This window comes from Urocitellus parryii, chromosome 8 (genome assembly GCF_045843805.1).
Source record: "Urocitellus parryii isolate mUroPar1 chromosome 8, mUroPar1.hap1, whole genome shotgun sequence".
Classification (NCBI taxonomy): domain Eukaryota; kingdom Metazoa; phylum Chordata; class Mammalia; order Rodentia; family Sciuridae; genus Urocitellus; species Urocitellus parryii.
In genome coordinates, this window is record NC_135538.1 from 1298760 (window position 1) to 1325721 (window position 26962).

At 45.0% G+C, this 26962-nt stretch overlaps 1 protein-coding gene across 1 annotated transcript in view; it reads right to left on the reverse strand.

The window, feature by feature from the left end:
* The window catches only part of Smoc2 (SPARC related modular calcium binding 2), a 153641-nt gene extending 127292 nt beyond the window's left edge, over nucleotides 1-26349 (reverse strand). Inside the window, exon 1 of the mRNA XM_026414562.2 lies at nucleotides 26052-26349. Within this exon, the coding sequence (XP_026270347.1) occupies nucleotides 26052-26135 (84 nt within the window). The 5' untranslated portion in view covers nucleotides 26136-26349. The remainder of the gene's footprint in view (nucleotides 1-26051) is intronic.
* Between the last annotated feature and the right edge of the window lie 613 nt (nucleotides 26350-26962).

Sequence of the window (26962 nt, forward strand, 5' to 3'; positions counted from 1 at the left end):
GAAGGGCGCGTCCTGGTGCTCCGCTGCCCGTGCTCTGTGAGGGTTATTTGGCCACACATGTGATTAGGATCTGGCATGCTGTGCAAAAATGACAGCCTGGGTCCCTGTGTAATCAGGAGACACCCCAGGTCCCTGTGTAATCAGGAGATACCCTGTGGGCAAAACAGAGGATTAAGTGATTGCAGCTTCAGAGAGCCACACACAGGCACCACTTGTAACTACACCGTCATCATCACCAAGCTTCCAAGCTCAGTGCTATCCTGTTGACATAGGTACTGGGGTGGCATCTGCAGCCAGAGGGCCACGCTGGGCTGCTGAGGTTGCTACCCAGCCCTGTTTGGACCAAGCCTGGCGCAGGGACGAATGGCATCCACCTGAAGTTGCACCATTTCTGTTGAGTGTTTAATACGTCTTCCTCGTGACACCCCTCATGGGGCCACTTGGCATCTCCAGGTGACATTGGCAAGACAGCTGGTGGGACTCAGTCCCCCCCACAGTTCTTAGGAAGCAGAGACTGCCCAAGCTGGCCTTTGCCATGACTTCAAGATATGCCTCATTGCCAGAGGAAAAACGCAAGTGAGACATGGACAGTGACAGCCTCGCACGTGCCTGTGTGTGCCTGCTCCTAGATGGTGCCTCTCAAAGGCTCCCAGGCCTCAGCTCTGCTTGGCTGTTGGCTGTTCCCTGAGCTTACACCCCAAGAAGAAGCCATCACTCTGATGGATGTGGAAATGCACCCTGACCGGTCGCCCACACTGAGCCCCAGGTGTCCATCTCTCTTCAACACGTTCCTCCTCCACCCACGACTTGGCCACCCTGCTACACCAATCTGCCCCTGAGCCTCCTGGGGTACCTCTGCTCCCAACACACTCATTCCCCACTGCTACCTGGAGTCTACAGCCTGCTGACTCTGCTCTGCACACTGGCCAGCCTCAAACGGGACACTGGTCACATGGCACAGAGCTGCCATGTCTGTGGGACCACTGGATAGTGACCACTGAGCCACAATTCACATCACATTCTTCAGCAAGGCACAGTAGAGCAGGTGGGAAGGCCCCTGCTCCCTCCAGCACAGAGACATGGTGTGCGTGTTATATTGGAGCATTTCCATTTCTCTACTCCTCTGGACGTGCAAAAGAAAATTCCCAAAAGAAGCTATGCAAGCCGGGGGTTTAAGGCAGACCGTCCACCTGAAACCCTGCTAGTCTGCAGATAGCCCACCTGAGAACCTGCAGCTGAGCCCTGGCCTGCCTGCACTGCAAACTGGTGCAGGACCACTGTGCCAGCAGCTCAGGATCTCGCTGCCGTGAAGTCACAAGAGGCTATTTTGTGTTCTGAATGAAACTTGGAAACCCAGAAATCATTGAAAGAAAAAAAAGTAAAAAAAAAAAAATGCATGTGTGCATGTGACAAAGTCTAAAGGCCAATTGAACTTGGGCTCTGAGTGGGGTTCTGGGCTGGTTCCAGGATCCTTCCCAGATCATCTGACTTGGGCTGGGGTCTTCAGCCTCTCTATCCACCCGCTGGGAGCAGGTAACGCTGCTGGTACCCACTGGAGCCTGGCCACAGAGCATGAGCAGAGCAGGAGAGCTTGTCACAGCAGGAGGTGAGGACAGGAGCAAGGGACCGTGGGCATCTGTATAGGCTGTAGAGACCTGGAGCCGAGACAGACAGGAAGAAGTGGAGACAGCCCTCCTCCCTGGTGACTTCCAAGACCAATGTCACTGCACAGTCCACAGGTATGTTCTTTCTCATTAAAAAGAAAACTGGCTAAAAAGCAGCAGTCAAAATGAGGGAAGGGAAGAGGAAAGGACAGGGGTGTAAACCTGAATGGGGCAATGAATGGCTTTCAGAATTCTTCTCGAATTTTGGGGAATAAAGAAATGTAAATTGTTTTGAGTCAGATCTAGTGAGGAATCAATAAAAATAAAAGCATCAAAAGATATTGTACCCCCAAAAGAACATAAGAGTCTATCTGGTAAGGATGCACTGAGTGAGAATGTATTTGGGGGTGCACCCAACAAGGTGTGTCCAAAGGGAACACACCAGTGAAATGGACCCAACAGGAATCCCCTATGGGAACGTGCCCAAGGAGAATCCAGCAAGGACACACCCTGTAAGGACGTGTCTAAAGGAAATAAAAGCTGACAACTGACCTTCCCACAGAATTTGCATAAAGAATATTAAAAAGGAGGGAACATGGCCGCCGGCGAAGAGGCAGCACATTCAATGCGTCCGTGGTAAGGGGATCAGAGAGACTCTTTAATACACCCACAGGCGTCAGGCTGAGAAACTTCAAGCAAAATTCCACTGAAAGGAGACCTACCGGGAACTAGTAAGTTTAATTGGAGGTGTCTGCTTGTCACAGACTACTGAATCTCGGCAACGCAGAGCAGGGGCACAGCCCCGCCAGCCGCCGCCAAATGGCTGCTGCTCACTTAGCAGCAATCTTAGGAGCGGGCGGGCCTGCCTGGGCCCACACCGGCCCGGCTCCGTGATCCACCACCACCCGCTGCCGGGTGGCTGCAGCCCACACGTTGCAGCGAACGTAGGAGCAGACATTGACCGCCTGGGCCCCCGCCACCCGGCTCTGTGAACTGCCTTCGCCCACACGCTACAGCAAACTTAGGAACGGGCGCTGCCTGCCAGGGCCCACGCCCGCCGCGGCTTTGTGAACCGCCAGCAGCCGCTGCCTGCAACCTTGCAGTGAGTGGGGGAGCGGGCGCTGCCTGCTCGGCCCCGGCCGGCCCGACTCTGTGAACCTCCTCTGGTGGTTTGGAGCTACAGACGACCACCCCCCACCTGCCAGCCCAGTGCTGCAAAGGACCCCTGACCAGCTCTGGGAAAGGCCCCGCCCACAGCAGGAGTGGAGACTCGCCCAGTCCGGGAGGAAGAACTGCTGCACAGTGATTGACTCCCGCCTACTGAGAGGAGAGACTTGGCCCGGTAGGCATAGCTCCATCTACTGGAAGAGCAGTTAATCGAACTCTAGGACTACATTTATATATATATATATATATATATATATTTTTTTTTTTTTGCTGTCCTTTTAAATGTTTTTTTAATCCATCTTATTTTATTTTATTCTATTTTTTAATTTCATTTTTCATTTCTACTATTATTATTTTTTTAAATTCTTTTAAATTTTCTATTTTGTTCTTTCCTTCTTTTCTCCTGCCTTTACATTTCTTTTCAATTTTCTTATTCCCCCTTCCTTGAATTCTACCTGCTTACTCACATTCTCCTTAGTGACTTCTTCCCATCCCTTCTAATACCTTTCCTCCCAAGCATCAAATAAATTTATAGGAGTAAACAGTAACTCAGCAGTCAAACAGAACAAGAAACAATATGAACAGCATGAAAAAGCAAGGAAGAAAAGGAGTGCAAAAAATGCAGGGCAGCCTAAATATTCAGGAGGATATAGAGTCACCAGAAAAATGGTCATATAAAGAACTCATGGATCACCTGAGACAGATGGAACGGAACCTTAAAGAGGATACGAGACAGCAAATTCAAGCAGCGAAAGAACACATTGAGAAGGAATTACATAAACAGATAAAAGAAGAAGTTAAGCATCTTTATCAGGAGAGAGAGACTATAAAAAAGAATCAAACAATGATCTTAGAAATGAGGGAAATTATAAACCAAATTAAAAACTCAAATGAGAGAATCATTAATAGAGTAGAGCAAGTAGAAGCCAGAACGTCAGATAACGAAGACAAAATATATCATCTGGAAAAGAGTCTAGCCAACTCAGATAGGCTGGTTAAAAATCACGAGAGAAACCTACAAGAGATATGTGATAATATAAAAAAAACAAATTTAAGAGTCATTGGGATAGAGGAAGGGATAGAGATTCAAACCAGGGGAATGAGTAATCTACTAGATGAAATAATTGCAGAAAACTTTCCAGAAATAAAAAAGGAAACAGATATACAAATTGTAGATGCATACAGGACACCGAGCACACAAAATCACAATAGACCAACGCCAAGACACATTGTTATGAAGATATCCAATATACAGAACAAAGAGAAAATATTAAAAGCTGCAAGAGAAAAGAGAAAGATTACATTCAGGGGTAAACCAATAAGGTTAACAACGGACTTTTCAACTCAGACGCTGAAAGCGAGAAGATCCTGGAACAATGTATTTCAAACACTGAAAGACAACGGATGCCAACCAAGAATTCTGTACCCAGCAAAATTAAGCTTCAGATACGACAACGAAATAAAAATCTTTCACGATAAACAAAAACTAAAAGAATTTGCAGCCAGAAAACCAGCGTTGCAAAGCATCTTGAGCAAAACACTTCACGAGGAAGAAATGGAAAACAATAACCAAAGCCAACAGTGGGAAGTACCTCAGTAAAGACAGACGGAGCGGGGAAAGCTAATCATGGAGAAACAAACGAAATATTAAAAAAAAAAGAGATAAATAATCAAACATGGCTGGAAGTACAAACCATATATCAATAGTAACTCTAAACATTAATGGTTTAAACACTCCAATAAAGCGACATAGGCTGGTAACATGGATTAAAAAAACAAATCCAACAATATGCTGCCTCCAGGAGACACACCTGACTGGAAAAGACATACACAGGCTGAAGGTGAAAGGTTGGGAAAAAATATACCACGCACATGGTCCGTGCAAGCAAGCAGGTGTGGCCATCCTCATATCGAATAAAATCGACTTCAAGACTAAGTTAATCCAAAGGGATAAGGAAGGACATTATATACTGTTAAAAGGAACCATTAAACAACAAGATATAACAATTATCAATATTTATGCACCAAATAATGGTGCTGCGAAATACATAAAACACATTCTCCTCAAGTTCAAGAATCAAATAGATCACAACACAATAATTATGGGTGACTTCAACACACCTCTCTCACCATTGGACAGAACCTCCAAGCAAAAGTTGAATAAAGAAACTATAGAACTCAATACCACAATCAATAACCTAGACTTAACTGACATATATAGAATATACCAACCATCATCGAATGGATATACTTTTTTCTCAGCAGCACATGGATCCTTCTCAAAAATAGACCATATATTATGCCATAGGGCAACCCTCAATAAATATAAAGGGGTGGAGATTATACCATGCATTTTATCTGATCATAATGGATTAAAACTGGAAATTAATTATAAAAGAAGGAAGGGAAAATCCAATATCACATGGAAAATGAACAATATGTTACTGAATGATCAAGGGGTTACAGAAGACATAAAGGAGGAAATCAAAAAATTCTTAGAGATAAATGAAAATTCAGACACAACATATCGGAATCTATGGGACACAATGAAAGCAGTTTTAAGAGGGAAATTCATCGCCTGGAGGTCATTCCTCAAAAAAAGGAAAAACCAACAAATAAATGAGCTCACACTTCATCTCAAAGCCCTAGAAAAGGAAGAGCAAAACAATAGTAAATGCAGCAGAAAGCAAGAAATAATTAAAATCAGAGCGGAAATCAATGAAATTGAAACAAAAGAAACTATTGAAAAAATTAACAAAACTAAAAGTTGGTTCTTTGAAAAAATAAACAAGATTGACAGACCCTTAGCCATGCTAACGAAGAGAAGAAGAGAGAGAACTCAAATTACTAACATAAGGGATGAAAAAGGCAATATCACAACAGACGCCACAGAAATACAGAAGATAATTAGAAATTATTTTGAAAACCTATATTCCAATAAAATAGAAGATAGTGAAGACATCCTTAAATTTCTTAAGACATATGATTTGCCCAGACTGAGTCAGGAGGACACACATGATTTGAACAGACCAATATCAATGGATGAAATTGAAGAAGTAATCAAAAGACTACCAACCAAGAAAAGCCCAGGACCGGATGGGTATACAGCGGAGTTTTACAAAACCTTTAAAGAAGAATTAATACCAATACTTTTCAAGTTATTTCAGGAAATAGAAAAAGAGGGAGTTCTTCCAAATTCATTCTATGAGGCCAACATCACATTGATTCCGAAACCAGACAAAGACACTTCAAAGAAAGAAAACTACAGACCAATATCTCTGATGAACCTAGATGCAAAAATCCTCAATAAAATTCTGGCGAATCGGATACAAAGACACATCAAAAAAATTGTGCACTATGATCAAGTAGGATTCATCCCTGGGATGCAGGGATGGTTCAATATACGGAAATCAATAAATGTTATTCACCATATCAATAGACTTAAAGATAAGAACCATATGATCATCTCGATAGACGCAGAAAAAGCATTCGACAAAGTACAGCATCCCTTTATGTTCAAAACATTAGAAAAACTAGGGATAACAGGAACTTACCTTGATATTGTGAAAGCTATCTACGCTAAGCCCCAGGCTAACATCATTCTGAACGGAGAAAAATTGGAGGCATTCCCTCTAAAATCTGGAACAAGACAGGGATGCCCTTTATCACCACTTCTATTCAATATAGTTCTCGAAACACTGGCCAGAGCAATTAGACAAACGAAAGAAATTAAAGGCATAAAAATTGGAAAAGATGAACTTAAATTATCACTATTTGCAGATGACATGATTCTATACATAGAAGACCCAAAAGGGTCTACAAAAAAACTACTAGAACTAATAAATGAATTCGGCAAAGTGGCAGGATATAAAATCAACACGCACAAATCAAAGGCATTTCTGTATATCAGTGACAAAACTTCTGAAACGGAAGTGAGGAAAAACACTCCATTCACAATATCCTCAAAAAAAAATAAAATACTTGGGAATCAACCTAACAAAAGAGGTGAAAGATTTATACAATGAAAACTACAGAACCCTAAAGAGAAGTAGAAGAAGATCTTAGAAGATGGAAAGATATACCCTGTTCATGGATAGGCAGAACTAACATCATCAAAATGGCGATATTACCAAAAGTCCTCTATAGGTTTAATGCAATGCCAATCAAAATCCCAACGGCATTGCTTGTAGAAATAGATAAAGCAATCATGAAATTCATATGGAGAAATAAAAGACCCAGAATAGCAAAAGCAATTCTGAGCAGGAAGTGTGAATCAGGTGGTATAGCAATACCAGATTTCAAACTATACTACAGAGCAATAGTAGCAAAAACAGCATGGTACTGGTACCAAAACAGGCGGGTGGACCAATGGTACAGAATAGAGGATACAGAGACTAATCCACAAAGTTACAACTATCTTATATTTGATAAAGGGGCTAAAAGCATGCAATGGAGGAAAGATAGCATCTTCAACAAATGGTGTTGGGAAAACTGGAAATCCATATGCAACAAAATGAAACTGAATCCCCTCCTCTCACCATGCACAAAAGTGAGCTCAAAATGGATCAAGGACCTAGAGATCAAATCAGAGACTCTGCTTATGATAGAAGAAAAAGTTGGCTACGATCTACATATTGTGGGATCAGGCTCCAAATTCCTTAACAGGACGCCTATAGCACAAGAGTTAACAGCAAGAATCAACAAATGGGACTTACTTAAACTAAAAAGTTTTTTCACAGCAAGAGAAACAATAAGAGAAGTAAATCGGGAGCCTACATCATGGGAACAAATTTTTACTCCTCACACTTCAGACAGAGCCTTAATATCCAGAGTATACAAAGAACTCAAAAAATTAGACAATAAGACAACAAATACCCCAATCAACAAATGGGCCAAGGACCTGAGCAGACACTTCTCAGAGGAGGACATACAATCAATTAACAAATACATGAAAAAATGCTTACCATCTCTAGCAGTCAGAGAAATGCAAATCAAAACTACCCTAAGATACCATCTCACTCCAGTAAGATTGGCAGCCATCAGGAAGTCAAACAATAACAAGTGCTGGAGAGGATGTGGGGAAAAGGGTACTCTTGTACATTGCTGGTGGGACTGCAAATTGGTTCAGCCAATTTGGAAAGCAGTATGGAGATTCCTGGGAAAGCTGGGAATGGAACCACTATTTGACCCAGTTATTGCCCTTCTTGGTCTATTCCCTGAAGACCTTAAGAGAGCGTACTACAGGGATACTGCCACATCGATGTTCATAGCAGCACAATTCACAATAGCTAGACTGTGGAACCAACCCAGATGCCCTTCAATGGATGAATGGATTAAAAAAATGTGGCAGTTATACACCATGGAGTATTACGCAGCTCTTAAAAATGACAAATTCATGGAATTTGCAGGGAAATGGATGGCACTAGAGCAGATTATGCTTAGTGAAGCCAGCCAATCCCTAAAAAACAAATACCAAATGTCTTCTTTGATATAATGAGAGCAACTAAGAATAGAGCAGGGAGAAAGAGCAGGAAGAAAAGATTGATATTAAACAGAGACACGAGATGGGAGGGAAAGAGAGAGAAAAGGGGAATTGCATGGAAATGGAAAGAGACCCTCATTGTTATAAAAAACTACATAAAAGAGGTTGTGAGGGGAATTGGAAGAAAAAACAAGGAGAGAAATGAATTACAGTAGATGGGATAGAGAGAGAAGATGGGAGGGGAGGGGAGGGGGGATAGGAGAGGATAGGAAAGGTAGCAGAATACAACTAATAGGGCATTATGTAAAAAGGTGAATGTGTAACTGATGTGATTCTGCAATCTGTATTTGGGGTAAAAATGGGAGTTCATAACTCACTTGAAACTAATGTCTGAAATATGATATGTCAAGAGCCGTGTAAGGTTTTGAACAACCAATAAAAAAAAAGACACAAAATTTAAAAAAAAAACAATTTAAAAAAAAAGAATATTAAAAAGTTTATTGGGAAGGCTCAATAGGAAAGAAAATGTGAAATCCTGAGCATGGAATGTTGATTTGTTACAGTTCTGTTCTTTGGGGTTTTAGTGTATCATAAAAATGACATGTCTGAGAACGTCTATCCCTGAAAAACACTGAAATATAATATGAAATCAGCCAATAAAAACCTTCAGGAATTGCTTTTCAGAAGTCCAGTTCACTAAGTGGTTGACTTTACAGCAGAAAGAAAGAACATCAGACTAAGGGAGTCCAGGGTCCCTGCACAACCCATCTCCAGCTCCTTCCCCGAGCCTGCTCATTGTAAATCCTAAACTCTGCATCAATAACATCGCTCTCATCTGTTATTTGGGTAGTAACACTGAACTGAACACACATTTTCCAGACCTCTAAATAAACTCCTAGAAACATCAAATAACAAACCTCCCTCTTCTTACTTCCCTAATATAGCATTTGGCATCATGAGTCAAATGTCTAAAACGGGAAAGTTGAACCCACATTAAGTGGCAGACCAGGCCAGGCAGCAGGGACTTGGCTAGTGGCAGGTGCCCCAGGCCCACCTTGTGACCCCTCCCTGAAGGACAGAGCTCTGCATTCTTGGGCGCCCTCCTGTGGTTGAGTCAGGAAAGGTTGAAGCATCTGGGTAAGGAAGGTGTTGCAAAGCACCCATGGGTGAGGCAGGAGGGTGCCAGGGCAGGGGTGATGGGTGGAGAGGTGCCAAGAGTCAAGATGCTTCAGACTCTACTGGATTGTAACTCTGAGTGAAAAGAAAGACCAGACTTTGGCAGCCCCCTCCAAAGATAAGTCTGTTAAGAATAAAGAACCATTAGCATAGGCACATGTTTGCATCTGCAAAAGAAAGAACTGGAACATGCACACTCAGGCTGGGCCACTGCTGCTTTCCCTGCCCTAAGGCGCTTCCAAACACCTGAAGTGCATACACCCTGGGCGTGCACTCCTGGCCACCTGGCAGGATACAGCGAGCAGAGAGAGCGAGCGTCTTCAGAGCACAGAAAACCGGTTCTGCGGGTCAGAAGAGTGGTGCAGAGTGTGGACACAGATGGTCCTCACCCTACAGCCCCATGCAGTCACCTTCTCTCAGAAGAAGGTTGGTGTCTCCGCCAGGTAGTATCTGCACGTGGAGAAAGTGGGTGGAGCACAGTTCTGTGCCACTGTAGCTAGTGCACAGCCTTAACCACAAGGCCAATTACTGGATTACCATAAGCTTTTTAGAGTAGCAGTCCCAGTTATGTGTACTTGGGAGTCTAATTAAGCATTTTATGGAAGATGATTTTTACATCATTGAGGGGGCCAGACCTATCCAAGCCTCCTGGGCCTCTTCCAGGGACCACGACATGGAGCAAATGGAAATGCCTCTATGCCCATGCTGGGAGAAAGTCCCAACCCCTCCATGCATTGAGGCCAGTCCCTTCCCAGGAAGATGACAGGATGCTCAGCACATCATGTCAACCAAGAGAGTTCCCGCCCAGGATATCGAAATCCAAGTGCAAATCCGGTTTCAATAGGAATAGTATATAAAGCCCCACCTTTGAGTTCAAAAACCTTTGTAACAACCAGTCCTGGGGCTGAGTGATTTAACAGCACCTGTGACTTACAGAGCTGTATAGAAATGTTAGCAACCACAAACGAGCGCCATCTCTCCAGGTTATGTTCTATCATTCAGTGACAACTACTTTTGAATATTGTGTCTGGTTGAGAGATGCATGCTTCAAAGATGTGGACTTTAAGCTCTGGTTAGAGATAGAAATGGAGCTTGGATGAGACAGGAACAGGAATCCTCAGCCTTGGGACTGACTGTGAGGGAAACCAGGAGGCAGCACCCCAAGTAATGGAGTACTGGGATGCTGAGAGCCACAGCCGAGTCTGTATGGCCCCTGGCATTTTGCCAATAGTATTGATTGACAGGCAAGGCGTTAATATCCGCCTCTGCCGCTACTTTTGAGTTCTAGCGCTATTTTTAGTTCTCACGGGGATTCCCCGGGAGTTCCCATTGGTTGTCGAAGTGCAGGAGGAGGGTTTTCCCGGATAGTTATTTCCGGCTGGGGGTTGCTGGAGGAGCCTCGTGGCTTTTCGGGAGGATTCCCCAGGAGCGTGTGTGAGGTTTTTTCTTGCAGTAGAAAAAATAAAATTTGTTCCTGCTTTAGTGGCTCGTGATTTGTGCCCAGCCAGACTGCGGCATTTGGCGGCCCGGACGGGGAACGTCTGAAGCTTCGGGGTAAGTGAAATTGCTTACCCCTAAGGGAAGGCAAGAGAATGGGTGACCATTTTAAAAAACAATATGTTCTTGTTTTGATTTGTTTTGGTTTTGTTTCAAGCTGCCTATCCCTAGAATTTTCTCAGGCAGACTGGGAAAAATGGTTGGCTCAAGGTTTGAAGTTGTTTGCCCCTGAGGAAGAGATAGAAATAGACCACAAATGCACATGTCCAGAAAATAGGAAAATTGATACAACGATTTTTTGTTCCATTTTTGTTTCATTCTGTTTCGGTCTTGTTTTGTGTTATCTTTTTGGGTTGCGTTATCTTTGTAACAGATTAGAAATTAGTAAAAAACAAACTGAAAGAGTGTTAAATAAATTGTTAGAGGTTCAAACCATGGAGAAAGACAATTTAGATCAAGCAAAAGAGAAGGTCTCTCAAGCTAGTCAGACAGAGGAAGAAAATTTAAAGGAAGAAAGCTTAGAGGAGAAACAGCTATCAGGGGGGAAGCAACAACAGGAGGCTGCTACTAACACCGATCTATCACCAGAGGGCGTAATTCAGCCAACAGCTCCACCTATGGAGATAGCTGAGTGGCCCTCAACCCCCTCAACCCCCGTAGTTGATAGATGGGATCCTGAGACAGGACCTCAAAGATTAGCATGCCCTGTACTTGAGCAGGCAGGAGGGCAGCGAATTCACCGTGAGTTAGAGTTCAAAACAGTGAAGCAATTAAAGGAGGCTGTAACAACCTATGGTCCTCATGCACCCTTCACTGTAAGCATGGTCGAATCCATTACTAACTTGGACATGACTCCAGCAGATTGGGCTAGTATGTGTAGATCTGTGCTAAATGGAGGACAATATTTGTTATGGAAGGTTGCCAATGAGGAATTTTGCAGGGAGACAGCTAGACGAAATGCAGCAGCCGGTTACCCTCAAAGAAGTCTAGAGATGTTGCTAGGAAAAGGACCTTATGAGGGTCAGCGGCAACAAATTCAATATGATCCTGCTGTATATGCACAGATTGCTGCAGACGCAGTTAGGGCATGGAAGACTTTACAAGGACATGGAGATTTACAAGGTCAGCTATCTAAGGTAATACAGAGACCTAATGAACCTTACGCTGACTTTGTAGATAGGCTTATTCAAACAGCCTCCAAAATTTTTGGTGACACAGAACAAGCAATGCCATTTATAAAACAACTGGCTTATGACCAAGCAAATCGTTGCTGCAGAGAGGTCATTAGACCATGGAAACATGAAGATTTAAACACATATATTAAATTATGTAGAGACATTAATGAACAAGGACAAGTCTTGGCAGCAGTACAACAGGCTTTAGATGCCAGGCCAAAAACATGCTACAATTGTGAACAAACAGGACATTTTAAAAGGAGTTGCCCCATAGGAGGAAGGTATAACAAAGTTAGGTATCAAAGGAATAGAACACCAGATATTTGCCCACGATGCCGTAGAGGGAGACACTGGGCTAATGAATGCCGTTCTCAAACCACCATAGAGGGTACTCCATTATCAAAAAATGGACAAGGACCAGGTGGTTACCCACGATATCGTGGAGAAAGGCATCAGGCTCCATTGCCAAAAAACGGACAGGGGGGCCCAATGCTCCGGGGCCCACGACCACAAATGTACGGGGCACTGGAGGAACCCAGAAAAACCATGGAGGAACCCAGCAACCCCATCAGGGTAGTACCCAGGACACATTATCCATCCGATCTCTCATCAGACGAACCAGAGGGAGCGCAGGGTTGGACATCTGCGCCTCCGCCAGAGCAGTACTAACTCCAGAGATGGGAGTTCAAATCATTCCCACAGGAGTAAAAGGACCTCTTCCCCAAGGAACAGTAGGCTTATTGTTAGGACGTAGTTCTTCTACGCTAAAAGGACTTATGATAAGTCCCGGGGTAATTGATCCCGATTATGAAGGTGAAATAAAAATTATAGCTTTCTCCAAAGGGTATATCAGTAATTTCACCAGGAGATAGAATAGCACAGTTATTAATAATATCCAGCCTACATGATAAATTTTCCAGTACTACTATGGAAAGAGGTTCCAGGGGTTTAGGCTCCACAGGTGTAGATTGGGCTATGCTGTCTTTGAATTTAGATTCTCGCCCAATGCTAAAACTAAATATTCAAGGACATGAATTTAATGGGCTACTGGATACAGGTGCAGACCTTAGCATCATATCTCGTCAAGAATGGCCAAAACATTGGCCATTACAACAAGCCACTCAAACGCTTCGAGGCCTAGGAGTGGCAACTAATCCCCATAGAAGTGCAATGGTCTTAGATTGGAAGGATCCTGAAGGATGTGAAGGAACTATACAGCCATATGTATTGGATCATCTTCCCGTAAATTTATGGGGACGAGATGTCTTAGATCAATTAGGTTTGACATTAACAAATAATATCAATCAAAATGCACCCACTATTATGGCTAGACAAGGTTTTAGGAAAGGAAAAAGATTAGAAAAACAAGAACAAGGTATAGCAGCACCAATACAAATAGATCAAAGAATAAATAGACATGGACTGGGTTTTCAGAAGGGGTCACTGAGGCAATAAAAATCACTTGGAAATCAGATAGACCAGTATGGGTTTCTCAGTGGCCCCTGACTAAAGAAAAGATACAAGCAGCCCATGACCTGGTCAAACAACAATTAGCGGAGGGACATATACAACCTTCTGTATCTCCCTATAATACTCCCATTTTTGTCATTAAAAAGAAATCTGGTAAATGGAGATTATTACAAGATTTAAGAGCCATTAATAATGAGATGGTTATTATGGGACCTGCTCAATCAGGGATTCCTCAATTGTCTGCTTTACCAAAAACCTGGTATGTTTTAGCTATAGATATTAAAGATTGTTTCTTTTCAATTCCAATTCATCCTGAGGATAGTCCACATTTTGCATTTACTATCCCTGCACTGAATCATGAAGGTCCTGATCAGAGATATGAATGGAAAGTGCTCCCTCAAGGGATGGCTAACAGCCCAACTATGTGTCAAATTTATGTTAATAAAGCAATCCAGCCACTTAGAAATCAAAATCCTGAACTACAAATATTTCACTATATGGATGATGTATTGTTAGCACACAAAGATAAAAACACATTGTTGGAATGTTATGCCACACTTACAAATTTGTTAAAAAATTATAATCTAGAGATAGCAATAGATAAAGTACAATTAAATTTTCCAATTAATTATTTAGGAGTTCTATTATCCTCAACCATGGTCCGTCCACCTAAAATTCAAATTCGAGTAGATCAACTCAAATCGCTTAATGACTTTCAAAAGTTGTTGGGAGATATAAATTGGATAAGGCCTTATCTAGGCATACCAACAGGAGAGTTGGGACCTTTATTTGATATCCTAAAAGGTCCATCAGATCCAAATTCACCCCGCATATTAACTCCTGAAGCAAGAAAGGCATTAAAAATTATTGAAACATATATGGAAAATATGCATTTGGACAGAATTGATATAAGTTTGCCTTTATTATTCATTGTAATACCAACAAAAAATATTCCTACAGGAGTATTTTGGCAAGAAGGTCCATTATTGTGGATACATTTATCTTACTCTCCTAACACTATTCTTACTAGGTATCCTGAGGCTGTAGGACAATTAATACTGAAAGGAATAAAAGCAGCAAAGGGAGTGTTTGGAATTTCTCCCAATAAAATTATTACTCCATATACTATGGAGCAAATTGATGAGTTAGCTAATGAGTTAAATACATGGGCAATAATCATGTGTAAATCAAATGTTTCATTTGATAATCATTTACCATCTAATCCTTTGTTGTCTTTTTGGTCTAAGCATCCTGTAGTTTTTCCTAAAATGACAAGAAAAACACCTATCGTGAATGCTCCAAATATATTCACTGATGGGTCTAATAATGGTACAGCTGCAGTAGTTACCCCTGATCAAACTTTTACATTTTTAGTTCCCAAACAATCAGCTCAAAAGGTAGAGCTTAATGCAGTTTTACAAGCTTTTGTGATGTTTAAAGATTCTGTATTTAATTTATTTTCTGATAGTCAGTATATAGTTAATGCTATAATATCCCTTGAAGATGCTGGTAGGATTTCCCCTTCCTCTACTGTTTTCTCTTTGTTTTCCACTATACAAAGTCTAATCTGGGATAGAAAAGATCCATTCTTTATAGGACATATCAGGGCACATACAGGATTGCCTGGAGCCCTTAGTTTGGGCAATGATTTAGCAGATAAAACTACACATGATATACATATTTTTTCTACTGTAGAAGAAGCTACAAATTTTCATAAAAGGTTTCATGTTAATGCTAATACTTTACAAAAACGTTTTAAAATAACTAAGGAACAAGCCAGGCATATAATAAAACAATGCCAAAATTGTGTGACCTTTTTACCACAAGTTAATCTTGGAGTCAATCCTAGAGGACTGATACCTAACCATATTTGGCAGATGGACGTCACACACTTGCCAGAATTTGGAAAATTAAAATATTTACATGTTACAGTTGATACTTCTTCCGGATTTTTGATGGGCTCCCTTCATGCCGGAGAAAAAACTAAAGATGTTATAGCTCATTGCTTACAAAATTTTGCCACTGTGGGTGTTCCTAAACAGTTAAAAACTGATAATGGTCCTGGTTACACTTCTAACTCTTTTAAACAATTTTGCTCATCTTTTGGTATTACTCATATAACAGGAATCCCATACAATCCACAGGGACAAGGCATAGTTGAAAGAGCTCATCAAACTATTAAAACGTACTTATTAAAGCAAAAAGAGGGAATTGGAAAGGGGTATATATCCCCCAAAGATAAACTTAAAATAACCCTTTTTACTCTAAACTTTCTAAATTTGGATTCATCAGGACTTAGTGCTGCAGAAAGACATATGTATCCGAAAAATGTACATAAGCCTAAGGTACTTTGGAAAGATATTCTAACAGGACAATGGAAAGGTCCCGACCCAGTTATTGTCTGGAGTCGGGGTTCCGTTTGTGTGTTCCCACAGGGAGAACAGCAGCCGATTTGGATTCCAGAGAGGTTAACCAAAACAATTTCTACAGAAAAAGAAGATGATTTGACTGAAATCCATAACAGCTGATATCCAGAGCTCCAGCTTGGCTATTCTTACATCTGCGACAGTGATTAACCACGGTGCCTTTTTTCAATATCTATTTTATTATTGCATTTTTCCCACATCATAAAGTTCTATTTTATTTTTTGAGCTCATACAAACCTAGGTTAATGTTTTTCTGATCAGTTTTGTTTTTTGACTGTGTTTTATTTTTTGACTGTGGAGTTTTTAAACATTGCAATGGAGATTTCACCTAGGTAAAGCTACAAGGCCTTTATTATTGTCTTATATGTTGTATGTTATGTGCGCACACTTCTGTTTTGTGTTGTATGTCTGTATGTGTGTATGTCCATATATCTTATATGAGGAGTGCTCATGAATAAATGGATCCGAATTTTTTTTTATTCACGTGATTTTAATGGTTTAATTTAGATTGGGTAAACAGCTGTTGAAAATTGTTTTAATATGTAAACAAATAAGGAGGTTAACAGATCTGTTTGTTTGCTTTCACCTTTCCTTCTCATTATATTTAATAATTCTGTTCAGGATAATGTAAATTGTTCAAAAAATTGTTTTCTTAATGCCTGTTGGAATGTTACATAATTTTTTTCCTAGCATCATTGCCAGAATTCCTATCTTCATCCCAGTGCCGGTGAAGACAAAGATAAAACCAAACTACAGCTTCTTCGGTAGCTATCAACAAACTGTATAAACTGATGCATCAGTGAATAATAACTCAACAAGTAATGCTCAATCAAGGAGTAGATTTACTTTGGGAGGAAATGGACATATTGACAGATTCCTCTACTTTGAACTGCTTGCAGAACTTGCCTGGACTATGTATCACTTGTATGCATTGTGAACTATCTGTTGGTGCAGCGAATTGTGGTAATGCTGGCATCTTTGCTGATGGTGTCACTGGTGGTACAATTTTTCAAAGGAGCCCTCAATTGGCTTGGTGTCATGGCATTTTTCATCCTCCTCCCTTCTACTAGTGATGGTCTAAAATTTGGGGGCCAACAGAGGTGAGGCAAAGAACCTCACCCCCCCATTGGCACCAAGGACAAGTTTGGGGGCCAACAGAGGTGAGGCAAAGAACCTCACCCCCCCACTGGTGCAAAGGCCTATCCACAAGTATGGCTGTATGCTGGACCGGTAGTCAGTGACGGGTATGATCCGATTGCAGTGGTACCAACCTAAGACAGGAGGCTGACGCCTAGAGGTCAGTTCATCCGATGACGGGTAAGGACCATATGTTGAATTGGACTACCTAACAGGCACGGTCCCTAAGCCACATTACTTGTTGTTTAATTAAACAGAAGGGGGGAGATGCTGAGAGCCACAGCCGAGTCTGTATGGCCCCTGGCATTTTGCCAATAGTATTGATTGACAGGCAAGGCGTTAATATCCGCCTCTGCCGCTACTTTTGAGTTCTAGCGCTAATTTTGAGTTCTCGCGCTATTTTTAGTTCTCACGGGGATTCCCCGGGAGTTCCCATTGGTTGTCGAAGTGCAGGAGGAGGGTTTTCCCGGATAGTTATTTCCGGCTGGGGGTTGCTGGAGGAGCCTCGTGGCTTTTCGGGAGGATTCCCCAGGAGCGTGTGTGAGGTTTTTTCTTGCAGTAGAAAAAATAAAATTTGTTCCTGCTTTAGTGGCTCGTGATTTGTGCCCAGCCAGACTGCGGCACTGGGATATCAGGACCCCGTTAGGTTAGCACAGCTCCAGCCCTGGAGGAGGGTGGGCGCGGCAGGGGAATGAGGCCCTGTGGATCCAGAGCCCCTTCTTCAAAACCATGGCCCTTGGGAAACAGCTGTTGTCAATTCTTGCTAATTTACCATAAGGTGAATTTTTAACATTATGTGATTCCCAGCCTGAGCTGCAACAGAAGTCCTCCCAGCATTCCCACTGAGAGCCCTGTCCACGGTCCTCCAAGAATTCTACCATGACAAAGGTCACTCCCTGCTGAATGGCCAGCGAGCAGGCCGAGTGTTTATGGTCTCTCGTGCAGTGTTTGACTGGGGGCCTCCACGGTCCAGCAGGGCAGGATGTCAGTGCTTCCCTTTGCTTTGGCAATGAGCAGAATCCACCTCTTGCTCACTTTCCCCTCATTTTTCTCCTTTGCTTTCTTCTCCACCTTCTCCTGATAAATGAGCACATCTGAAGGAAGAATAAGGTCAGTATGGCCAGTATGCTGACCGGCACCACTGACCCTCGGGAAGCAGGGCAGGCAGAAGCAGGGGCACAGTCCTCACTGGATTGAGGGGACAGGCATGTTATTGCATGCAGCCACTTCCCGCATGAAGAATATAAGAGCCCCTGAAACATGGGTATACTGAAGTGCTTACCTGGGTTGTTCTTGGAAGCAGGACGAGCAGCACAGCGTGCTCTCCACACCATACTGCAGCCATGGCCTTACAGAGCCCCATGTCCCTGGAGGGGACAGGTGGGGAGCAGCTGCACCGGGAACCTCAGCCCCACTCTGAACTCCCAGAGGCCCCACATTTGACCATCCTAGGCCCACCAGACACCACAGATAGAAAGATACTAATAATTTTTTTCACAGGTAAATTTTTAAAATTTAGTTGTATGTTTAAAAAAAAAAACATCCTATGTGGGAAGAATTAAATATATACCCCAAATAAACAATACACTGAATTCTGCTTAATTGTTTTCTTTCAAATATCTGGAAATTTTTTTTTAATTAGGAGCACAGATGGAATTTCCGTCATTACTATGATAGTTCTACTTTCTGTTAAAAGTGATTGGTTCCTGTTAATGGTGACGACTGTGCCCTGTGAAGTCTTTGTACTTTGAGTTGATGTCTGGTGCAGGGGAGACAGCACAGTGGCCACGGCAAAGGGGAGGGAGGGGCAGGCAGGTCCCATGACACTACTTTTGATCTATATATTCTGCCTGATGGTACATGGAGATTACGGCAGCCTACACGAGGCCTGTCCTGGGCATGCCTGGAAGTGCAAGGCCATGCAGGCAGATGGCGGCTCCCGCCTGTTGCCGTCACCAGCAGGCAACAAGGTCAGAGAAGGAAAGGGTGCTCCCCTTCTCAAGATGCCACCAGTGGCCAGGGGTGAGCAGAGAACGAGAAGAGGGAACTGCCCCCCGCCCCCTGCACAGGCCGGGTTTGAACGAATCGGAGCAGCAGCATCTGAAGCAAGCTGAGCACCCTGGAATACTGCAGTGGGGAAGCTCGGCACAACTGTCACCACAGAGGTGACAACCGTCTCCCCATCCTAGAAGTAATGAGCACCCTATAAATCAGAATGACTCATCTCTTTTAACAGAGCACTTTGCCCTCTCTCAGAGGGCTACAGTTGCTCTGAGCCCCTTCAGCCAGCACAGAGTTCAGCGCAGAGAACACCCAGAGACAGCCCTGCCTGAGCCCCTGGGGGCAGCAATGCTCAGCAGCCTCTGGCACCAGCAGGAGGGCAGCTGAGCCTGCTCAGGGCTAGCTTCCTGGGCACATCCCAGACAATCCTGCCCAGCTCTTCTCCAGGCCTCAGTAACAGAGCCAGGTAGTGGCCGACCTACAGTCACAGTGTTGGGCAGTCTTGCCCTGGCCTGGGGAAGTGGCTACCATCTTGCTAGACCACTGTGGGCTGGTATCTCTGTGCTGACAAGGGCCTGCCCCATCCTAAGAAGCCAGGCAAAGTTCCTAATCTCAAAAAGAAATCAATGCTACCAGTATACTCACTTGGACAGAGGGCTGATCCACTTTCTCTAAAGCCTGGGTAAATGAACAGAAATGGGGATACAGAAAACACCCCAATTGGGACAAGACCAGCTCGGTTACCACAGCACCATCCCTCCTAGGACAAGGTCAGCTTAGATACCAAAGAACTTTCCCAGCTAGGACAAGGTCCGCTTAGATACTACAGCACTCTCCCACCTAGCACAAGTTCATCTTAAATACCACAGCATCCCACCTAGGAGAGGTTATCTTAGAAAGCACAGCACTATCCCACAAAAGAAAATGTCAGTTTAGATACTACTGCCCTTTTCTACCTAGGTAGTACAGTACTTTCTAAACTAGGACAAGGTCAGCTTGGATACTACAGAACCCTCCCGAGTAGGACAAGTTCAGTTAGATTTTACAGAAGATTCCCACCCAGGAAAAGGGCAGCTCAGAAACCACATCACTATCCTATGATAGATAAGGTGACCTTGGATACCACAGCAGTTTCTCCTTGAGACAAGGCCAGCTTAGATAGCTCAGCACCTTCACACCTAGGACAACACACTTTTGACACCATAGTACTTTCCCACAGAGGACAAAGTCATCTTGGATACTATGGCACTTTTCCACCTAGGACATGTCATCCTCAACCACAGCACTTTTGCACAAAGAATAGGTCAGCTTAGATACCATAGCACTTTCCCACCCAGGATACAGTCAGCTTAGACAATACAGCACTTTCCACCAAGGACAAGATCATGCCTGATGCTACCACACTCCCGACTAGGACAAGGTCAGCTTAGATACTATAGCTGTTTTTATTTTCTTCTATATTTCATTTTGTTTTTTGCCAAGAAACTAATGGATTTATTTTTTGTGAAGTGGCTGCCATCCAGCAGATGGACAGCATCCAAATAAAAGAGACCTAACTAAGATTGTCCCAGGGAGCATCTGAATGCCAACGCAGGTGCCCAGGGCCACCGCTTCATGGGCAGCTCCTCAGACTCTGTGAATCCTCACTCTCATTGGAGTCCACACACCTCTCCTCCCCACAAAGCGGCCTCAGCCTGGGGACGGCCAGTGGGTGCAGTCCATACCCCCATCGGGGTATGGAAAGACTGAAGAGGCCCAGCCACCAGAGGGCGACTGGATGTATCTGAAAACTTGTAGAATCTCAGATGGTGCTAAGATAGATGGAGTGAAACTCACCTCAGCATGTAGGTGTGAGGAGAGGAAAGGGGCTCACTGTAACTTGGGCAAAAGTGTAAAAGAGAAAGAAAGAAAAGCGTGACCAAGGAAAAGAAGGAAGAGAGGGCCATGAGCACAGATCCTGAGGACAGGCCAGTGTGGCGGCCGCTCTAGGACATGCATAACAAACTGAAAGCAGTCGTGCTTATCAAGGGAACCATCGAGGCTGCCTGGGTTGAAGAGTCTAGTGGAGTCTGGCCAGAGAGTGATCCAGAATATTCCCACTTATTTTTTTTTAATCCTGAAAATACAAAAGTCAGTTCACATTTTACTTGGTTTTATTTGTGTTTTATTACAACCCTTGCTTTTTTATTCTCTGCCTGGCACTGTAACACCACAAAAGAATGTCTGTGAGTTTTGCTTTTAAATTCTTTTTAGCCATATGACATCAGGACTCAACAAAATACTAATTCATGTGCTGAAGTTTTTCATTCTGTGGGATGGAGGTGAGAATTCAATATGTGAACTGTCATCAAAAGTCACACAGTGAACACTGAGGGACTCAGGGCATCACCATCGATAGGGGAGCCTAAGGAAGCAGTTTTTCTCCTACCAACGAATCACACATAACTGAACACCACCCTTAATTCTCTTCTCAACTCACAATCCTAATGGGAAGTCACCATCATGAGTGTGTGAGGTGGTGCACAAGTGAAACGGTGAGCCTCTTTAATCAGAGAACTGGGCACCCCCACGCTCTCCACCCCTGCCCGCCTCCACCACAGCCGCCTACACCCTGCCCTGTCAGCTCTAGGCTACTGCCCGCCTGAGCCACAGCCTCCTACAGCTCTGGATTGTCATAACTCTTGTTTGGATGCAGAACAGCTTAGAAATCTGTTCTGTCCTGAGCCTTCACAACAGGGGACTCACCATCTTGTGAGAGTCAACATGGCTTATGGTTTTATTTATTTATTATGATCTTAAAATTAAAGTGACTTTCCCAAATGTCTGGGTTCACATGTCAGGTAGATGGGTTTGTGAGTTGACGGTTTCCTGGGGTCCCATCCCCTTCTCAGCACCACCTCTGTGGTCATCTTCAGAGCCTCGAACTCCTCCATTGCCTGTTCAGCCCAGTGTTGAACGTGAACAGCACCAAAACAGATGCTGGCTACCATGTGTCCTAACTGCTGGGGAACGGAAGGGCAATTCTGTTTCCGACATTTCAGGATGATCAGTTTTAGGCCCTCTCGTGGACTGGGGACAACTGGATTTTCTTCTAAATTCATATGTGTCAAATACTATTTTCCTTCTCTCTCAATGCAAACAAATACTATCAGGAGTACAGAATGTCCATTTCAGCACAGGTGATACACAGTTTCCCAGACCAATGGCAGGTACTTACTACAGGCTGACCCCACAGGTCAGCCTTTAGTTTATTTATGATCTATTATGATCTTATGATTTTATTTTTGATTTATTATGATCTTAAATTTAAAGTGACTTTTCCAAATGTCTGGGTTCACATGTCATGCAGATGGGTTTGTGAGTTGACGGTTTCCTGTGGTCCCATCCCCTTCCCAGCACCACCTCTGTGGTCAGAACTGGTGGCTCGGGCTGGAAGTCCTCCACGGTGGTGGTGAAGGAGGCAGGGTGGGACCCATAGTCCATAGGTGGTGCAGGGCCCCCGCTCTGAGGGAAGAAGAGTAATTCAGGCTGACTTTCCAAGGCAGAGGCCAGCTGAGGATGCAGGACTGAGATCACCTCTCAAAGCTTCAGAGTCCTCCTCCCTTGGGACAGGGAGTTGCGGCTTTTTAAATGAGCACTGGGATAGGAACCTAGGAGAGTGCCATCCACTGGTGACACAAAAAGACACAAGGAAGCCTAGACATATCCAGCTCTCCCAGTACAGGGTAAAATGCCAGTCAGTGGATTCTGAAATGCGTCAACGGCTCTAGCTCAAAGCCTCTGGAAAGGTCAGGTCATTCTTCGCACACACATGGATTCACTGGTCCATCTGTCAAACTCATCTAACTCTATTCATGACAAAGTTGAGGACCTGTGCTCACGTCTGCTCGCTCCCTGAAGAAAGTAATTACATTTAACCAAAACAATTTATGATAGAAATGATTCCCTGGTCTCTGTCATTTATAGAAATAAGAAGAAAAATACACATGGTCTGGCATTGGAATGTACCTACTTTTTCAAAGAAGAAACAGATGTGGATCCAAATTAGGGTGTTTTACCTCCACTTACCAATGCCAGCTGCTCACTGGAAATAATAACAAGGTCTGAGAGTGACCAGGTCACACAAAACACCAAGAAGACATGGGGACAGGCACACAGTGCTGTTTCTAAAGAATCATTTGGATGGGGAAAAGGTAATCACCAAGTAGAGCAGTAGAGCTCAATCTTCACCGTAAGGGAATGGGGTGCTCACACCCTGGCAAGGTCAGCAAGGCTGTGCCCACAAAGCAAGCACATCCACCTTATGGAGGGAAGCCATGGGCAGAGCCTGGGAGCCCAGGTATAGCAAACTTGAACCCCAAAAAGAGAGGCCTGGGCCTTGCTGTCTCCAGGAGGATATGGATGGAATGGAAGGAGGCAGAGAGTCAGGCTTCCTCCTTCGCCTATGCAGTCCGGTCTTAGATAAGCTCACACATACCCCAAAGCCTCAGTGTCCACCCACTCTAACCACATGGCAACATGTGCATTGATGACAGTGTTTAGTACTCTCTGCCAGGGGCCAGAGGCATGGGTATAAAACAACATGGACTGGAGAAGAACACTCATAATACGTGTTCATCGCCCCACGTGTAATCTCCACAATGGGCTAAACAGACATAATTACCTCTCCCCTTTTCTCAGGTAAGAAACTAAAGGTTAGGGAAGTCAAGCAACTCACCTAGAGATACCCAGCAAGACACTGGGCTGTCACTTCCATGCACGTTTATGGACTGACACCACCTCCAAGGTTTGCTGAGGTAGGGTATGAATCTCCTGGAGAGGAGGACACTCTCTGAAGGCAGCCTCAGGACCCCAATGAATTTTCCAAAAACCAGAAGGTGATTTGAAAAGAGATCATCACCACAGAAAAATCCAGAACATCCAACATGTCCAGTGATCAGTTAATTTTCAATCTTGAGTACTCTGCAAAACCCAACTATTCCTTGATTTTCTTGATTAGGGGAGGGGGGTGAGAAGGAGATGCCAAGGATTTTATAGCTTTTAACTATTTTCCTGGATAAGAGAGGTGCACGGCATTTTACATGCAACTGTGATTTTAAGAAAGTGTTCTTGGGAAGTAAATGGGATACTTCCTGCATGTGCAAGCTCAGCGCCTGCACAAGGACCCCACATGTAGTTGGCACCACTGCAACCCAGGAAATCCTTGGAGCTACACAAGGAGGCAAAGGGCAAGAGGTTTAAAGCAAATAGTTTTGAGAGGGGGAGGGAGCAAGAAGACAAGAAAATCTACAGAGCCTGAAACTGTTCTAATTACTAACCAACAGGCCCCCACCACAGGGCAGCCAGGAGGAATGTCTAGGTTCTACACTTTGAGAAAATCCCTGGCAACTTCAGGTAGCGGCCGCTCCTGCTCCAGGAAGAACGCTATGATCTCATTTTGAGGATTGGCCTCGGTTTCCCTACTGTCTTTAACGGGCTTTAAGATGTGTTTATACATACGAGTATGTCTGTGTAATTCCCACTGCACATGTGTGTATAGGAACATATCTACATGCTTGTACATACAGCAGCACTCCTTGAGGGTCCTTTGAGGTCTCAGAGGGCTACAGAGAAAGACTGTGTGAAATTCCCAGCTCCAGCTCTGGTTTCTAATCTACAAGTCATTTGTGAGACACAAGGCAGGGACCTAGGACGCCCCAGAAGAATTTTAGGTATGAACAATGAACTCACTAACTCCTTCCCCCTCACACTGCTGGGAGAGGGAAGGGGGGTGGAAAAAGAAAAGGAAAGCAAAAGCAAACACCGCAGGACTGCCCTTACTTTACTGAAGGGCAGAGGGACCGGCTCCTGCTAACCATAGTTATTTTCCATAAGATAAACACCCTCCGCATCGAGTTGTCCTGGCCACTTGGAAGCCCCTCTGCACACAGGCCTTCTCTCTACCTCCGTGTTTTCTCAAGCACTTGTTCAAAAACACATTTAAGTGGAATGTTTTCGTTTCTGCAGATTGCATTAATTATGGGTTCGCAAGCATGGCAGGCGCACGAGGTCTGCCCGAGCTGGGCGCTGCAGACAACCGGCCTTGGCGGAGCAGCCAGCCGCAGTTGGTTTGGCCGGCTGCGGACGCGCTCAGCCCCCATCACAGCTCGGCATTTGGCACCCAGAGCCTCAGCCCCGCCAGGGCTGCAGCTAAGAGAGACAAACAGAGCGATCCTTCTCTGTGCCCCATGCGCTCAGGATCGCGCCTGCCCCGTGCGCAGCATCTTGCCACTGAGGAGAGGACCCGGCTGGAGCAGAGAGCGCCTCCTGGCCCGTTTCTACCCTGAGAAGAGAGGAGAGAGCTCATTGTCCCTCCTTTATTAGAACTTAGTGAAAATCTGTTTTTATTTCAATGTCATCTGCTTCTTCCTGCTTTCTTTAGAGGGTCTCTAAGAGGGACAGGCCCAGTAGTGGGGCCCTGGACGCGCCCCGTAGCCCAGCAAGTGGCCACAGGATCTGCAGGGCTCCCTCCCTAGCCAAAAAAACGACCGCCTAATGCAGTCAGGCCAGATCCCTGGGGGTGAGGTGGACAGAGTCCTCAATGGGTCGTCCTGGGGACAGCCAGCAGGGCGCCTGCATCCCATCCCTCCTTGTTCCCGCGCAAGTCCCTGCCCCCATGAGAGTGCATAAATGCAGGACACCCTAATTCTCACCCATCTGGAGCTGGTAGGACTGCGGGGGGGGGGGGGAGCCCGTCTTAGACGGTAGCCATCCGCCCGGACACGCACGCGGCGGGAAGGGTCTGGGTCCGGGTCCCACCTGCTGGAGTCACGCGGGCGGAGGCGCCAACACCCCGAAGGCCACCTGCTCCCCTTGTCTGGGTCAGGAGGGGAGCGTGGGGACCCGGCCGGGTGGCACTGCCAGGTCCCGGGCTTACCGTGAGTGCTGAGAACTTCTGCGCGGGCGCGGGAGGCAGCAGCCCCGCGAGCAGCGGCAGCCAGCAGAGTTGGGGCAGCAGCATGGTGACCCAGCGCGGGACCGCGCGGACGACCCACAGAGAGCGGCCGCGCCCTGAGTCCTGAGCCCTGGCACGGCGGCCGGGAGCCTGTGGGCTAGCGCGACCGACCCGGCGGGTGGAGGCGGTTCCTCCGCAGCCCTCGCTTCCAACCGCTCCGGGCCCGGACTTGACCAGCTCAGCTGCAGGCACTGAGCAGTCCTCCAAGTACTTTGCGGCTTCCCTCGCTCCTGTCAAATACCCTCAGAACTTCCCGGATCCTCCCCCTCCCACCCCACCCCCGCCCTCTTCCTTCCCTCTCCCCTCTCCTCCCCCAGCCCCACCTCCTCGCACACGGGCCGCAGAGCTGGGCTAGGCTCAGAAGCGCGCTCCATGGAGGGTCTGCCCTGGGAGCAGTCTGCTAAAAGGAGAGGGAGAGGGGCCACTAGGGTGGGCTGGCGCCTCAGTGTATTTTCCTGCCTGCTTTCCTGAGCTCACACTAGTTGCACATGCACTCACATATATAAGCGTGCATTCACAACCACTTGTGCGCCCAGCCAAGGAGAGTTCCAGGGCACAACCAGGTAACCAATGTACAGTCTTGCCCCAGTGCAGAGTCTGCCCACTCCAGACCAGCCGGTGTGCCCTGTTCATCCACTAGGGTGAGCCTGAAGCTTTGGCCAGTCCACCAAGCCCAGTGGCTCTCCTTGAATTCGGAACTCCAGGACACCTTCTGCAGACCAGAAATGGCCCTCAAATGTGCTGACTGATCAATTGACTCCCAGAGTAGGGAACTGAGAACAAATATCCCAACACCATGGGCAGCATCTTTACACTGGATCATCCACTGGAGG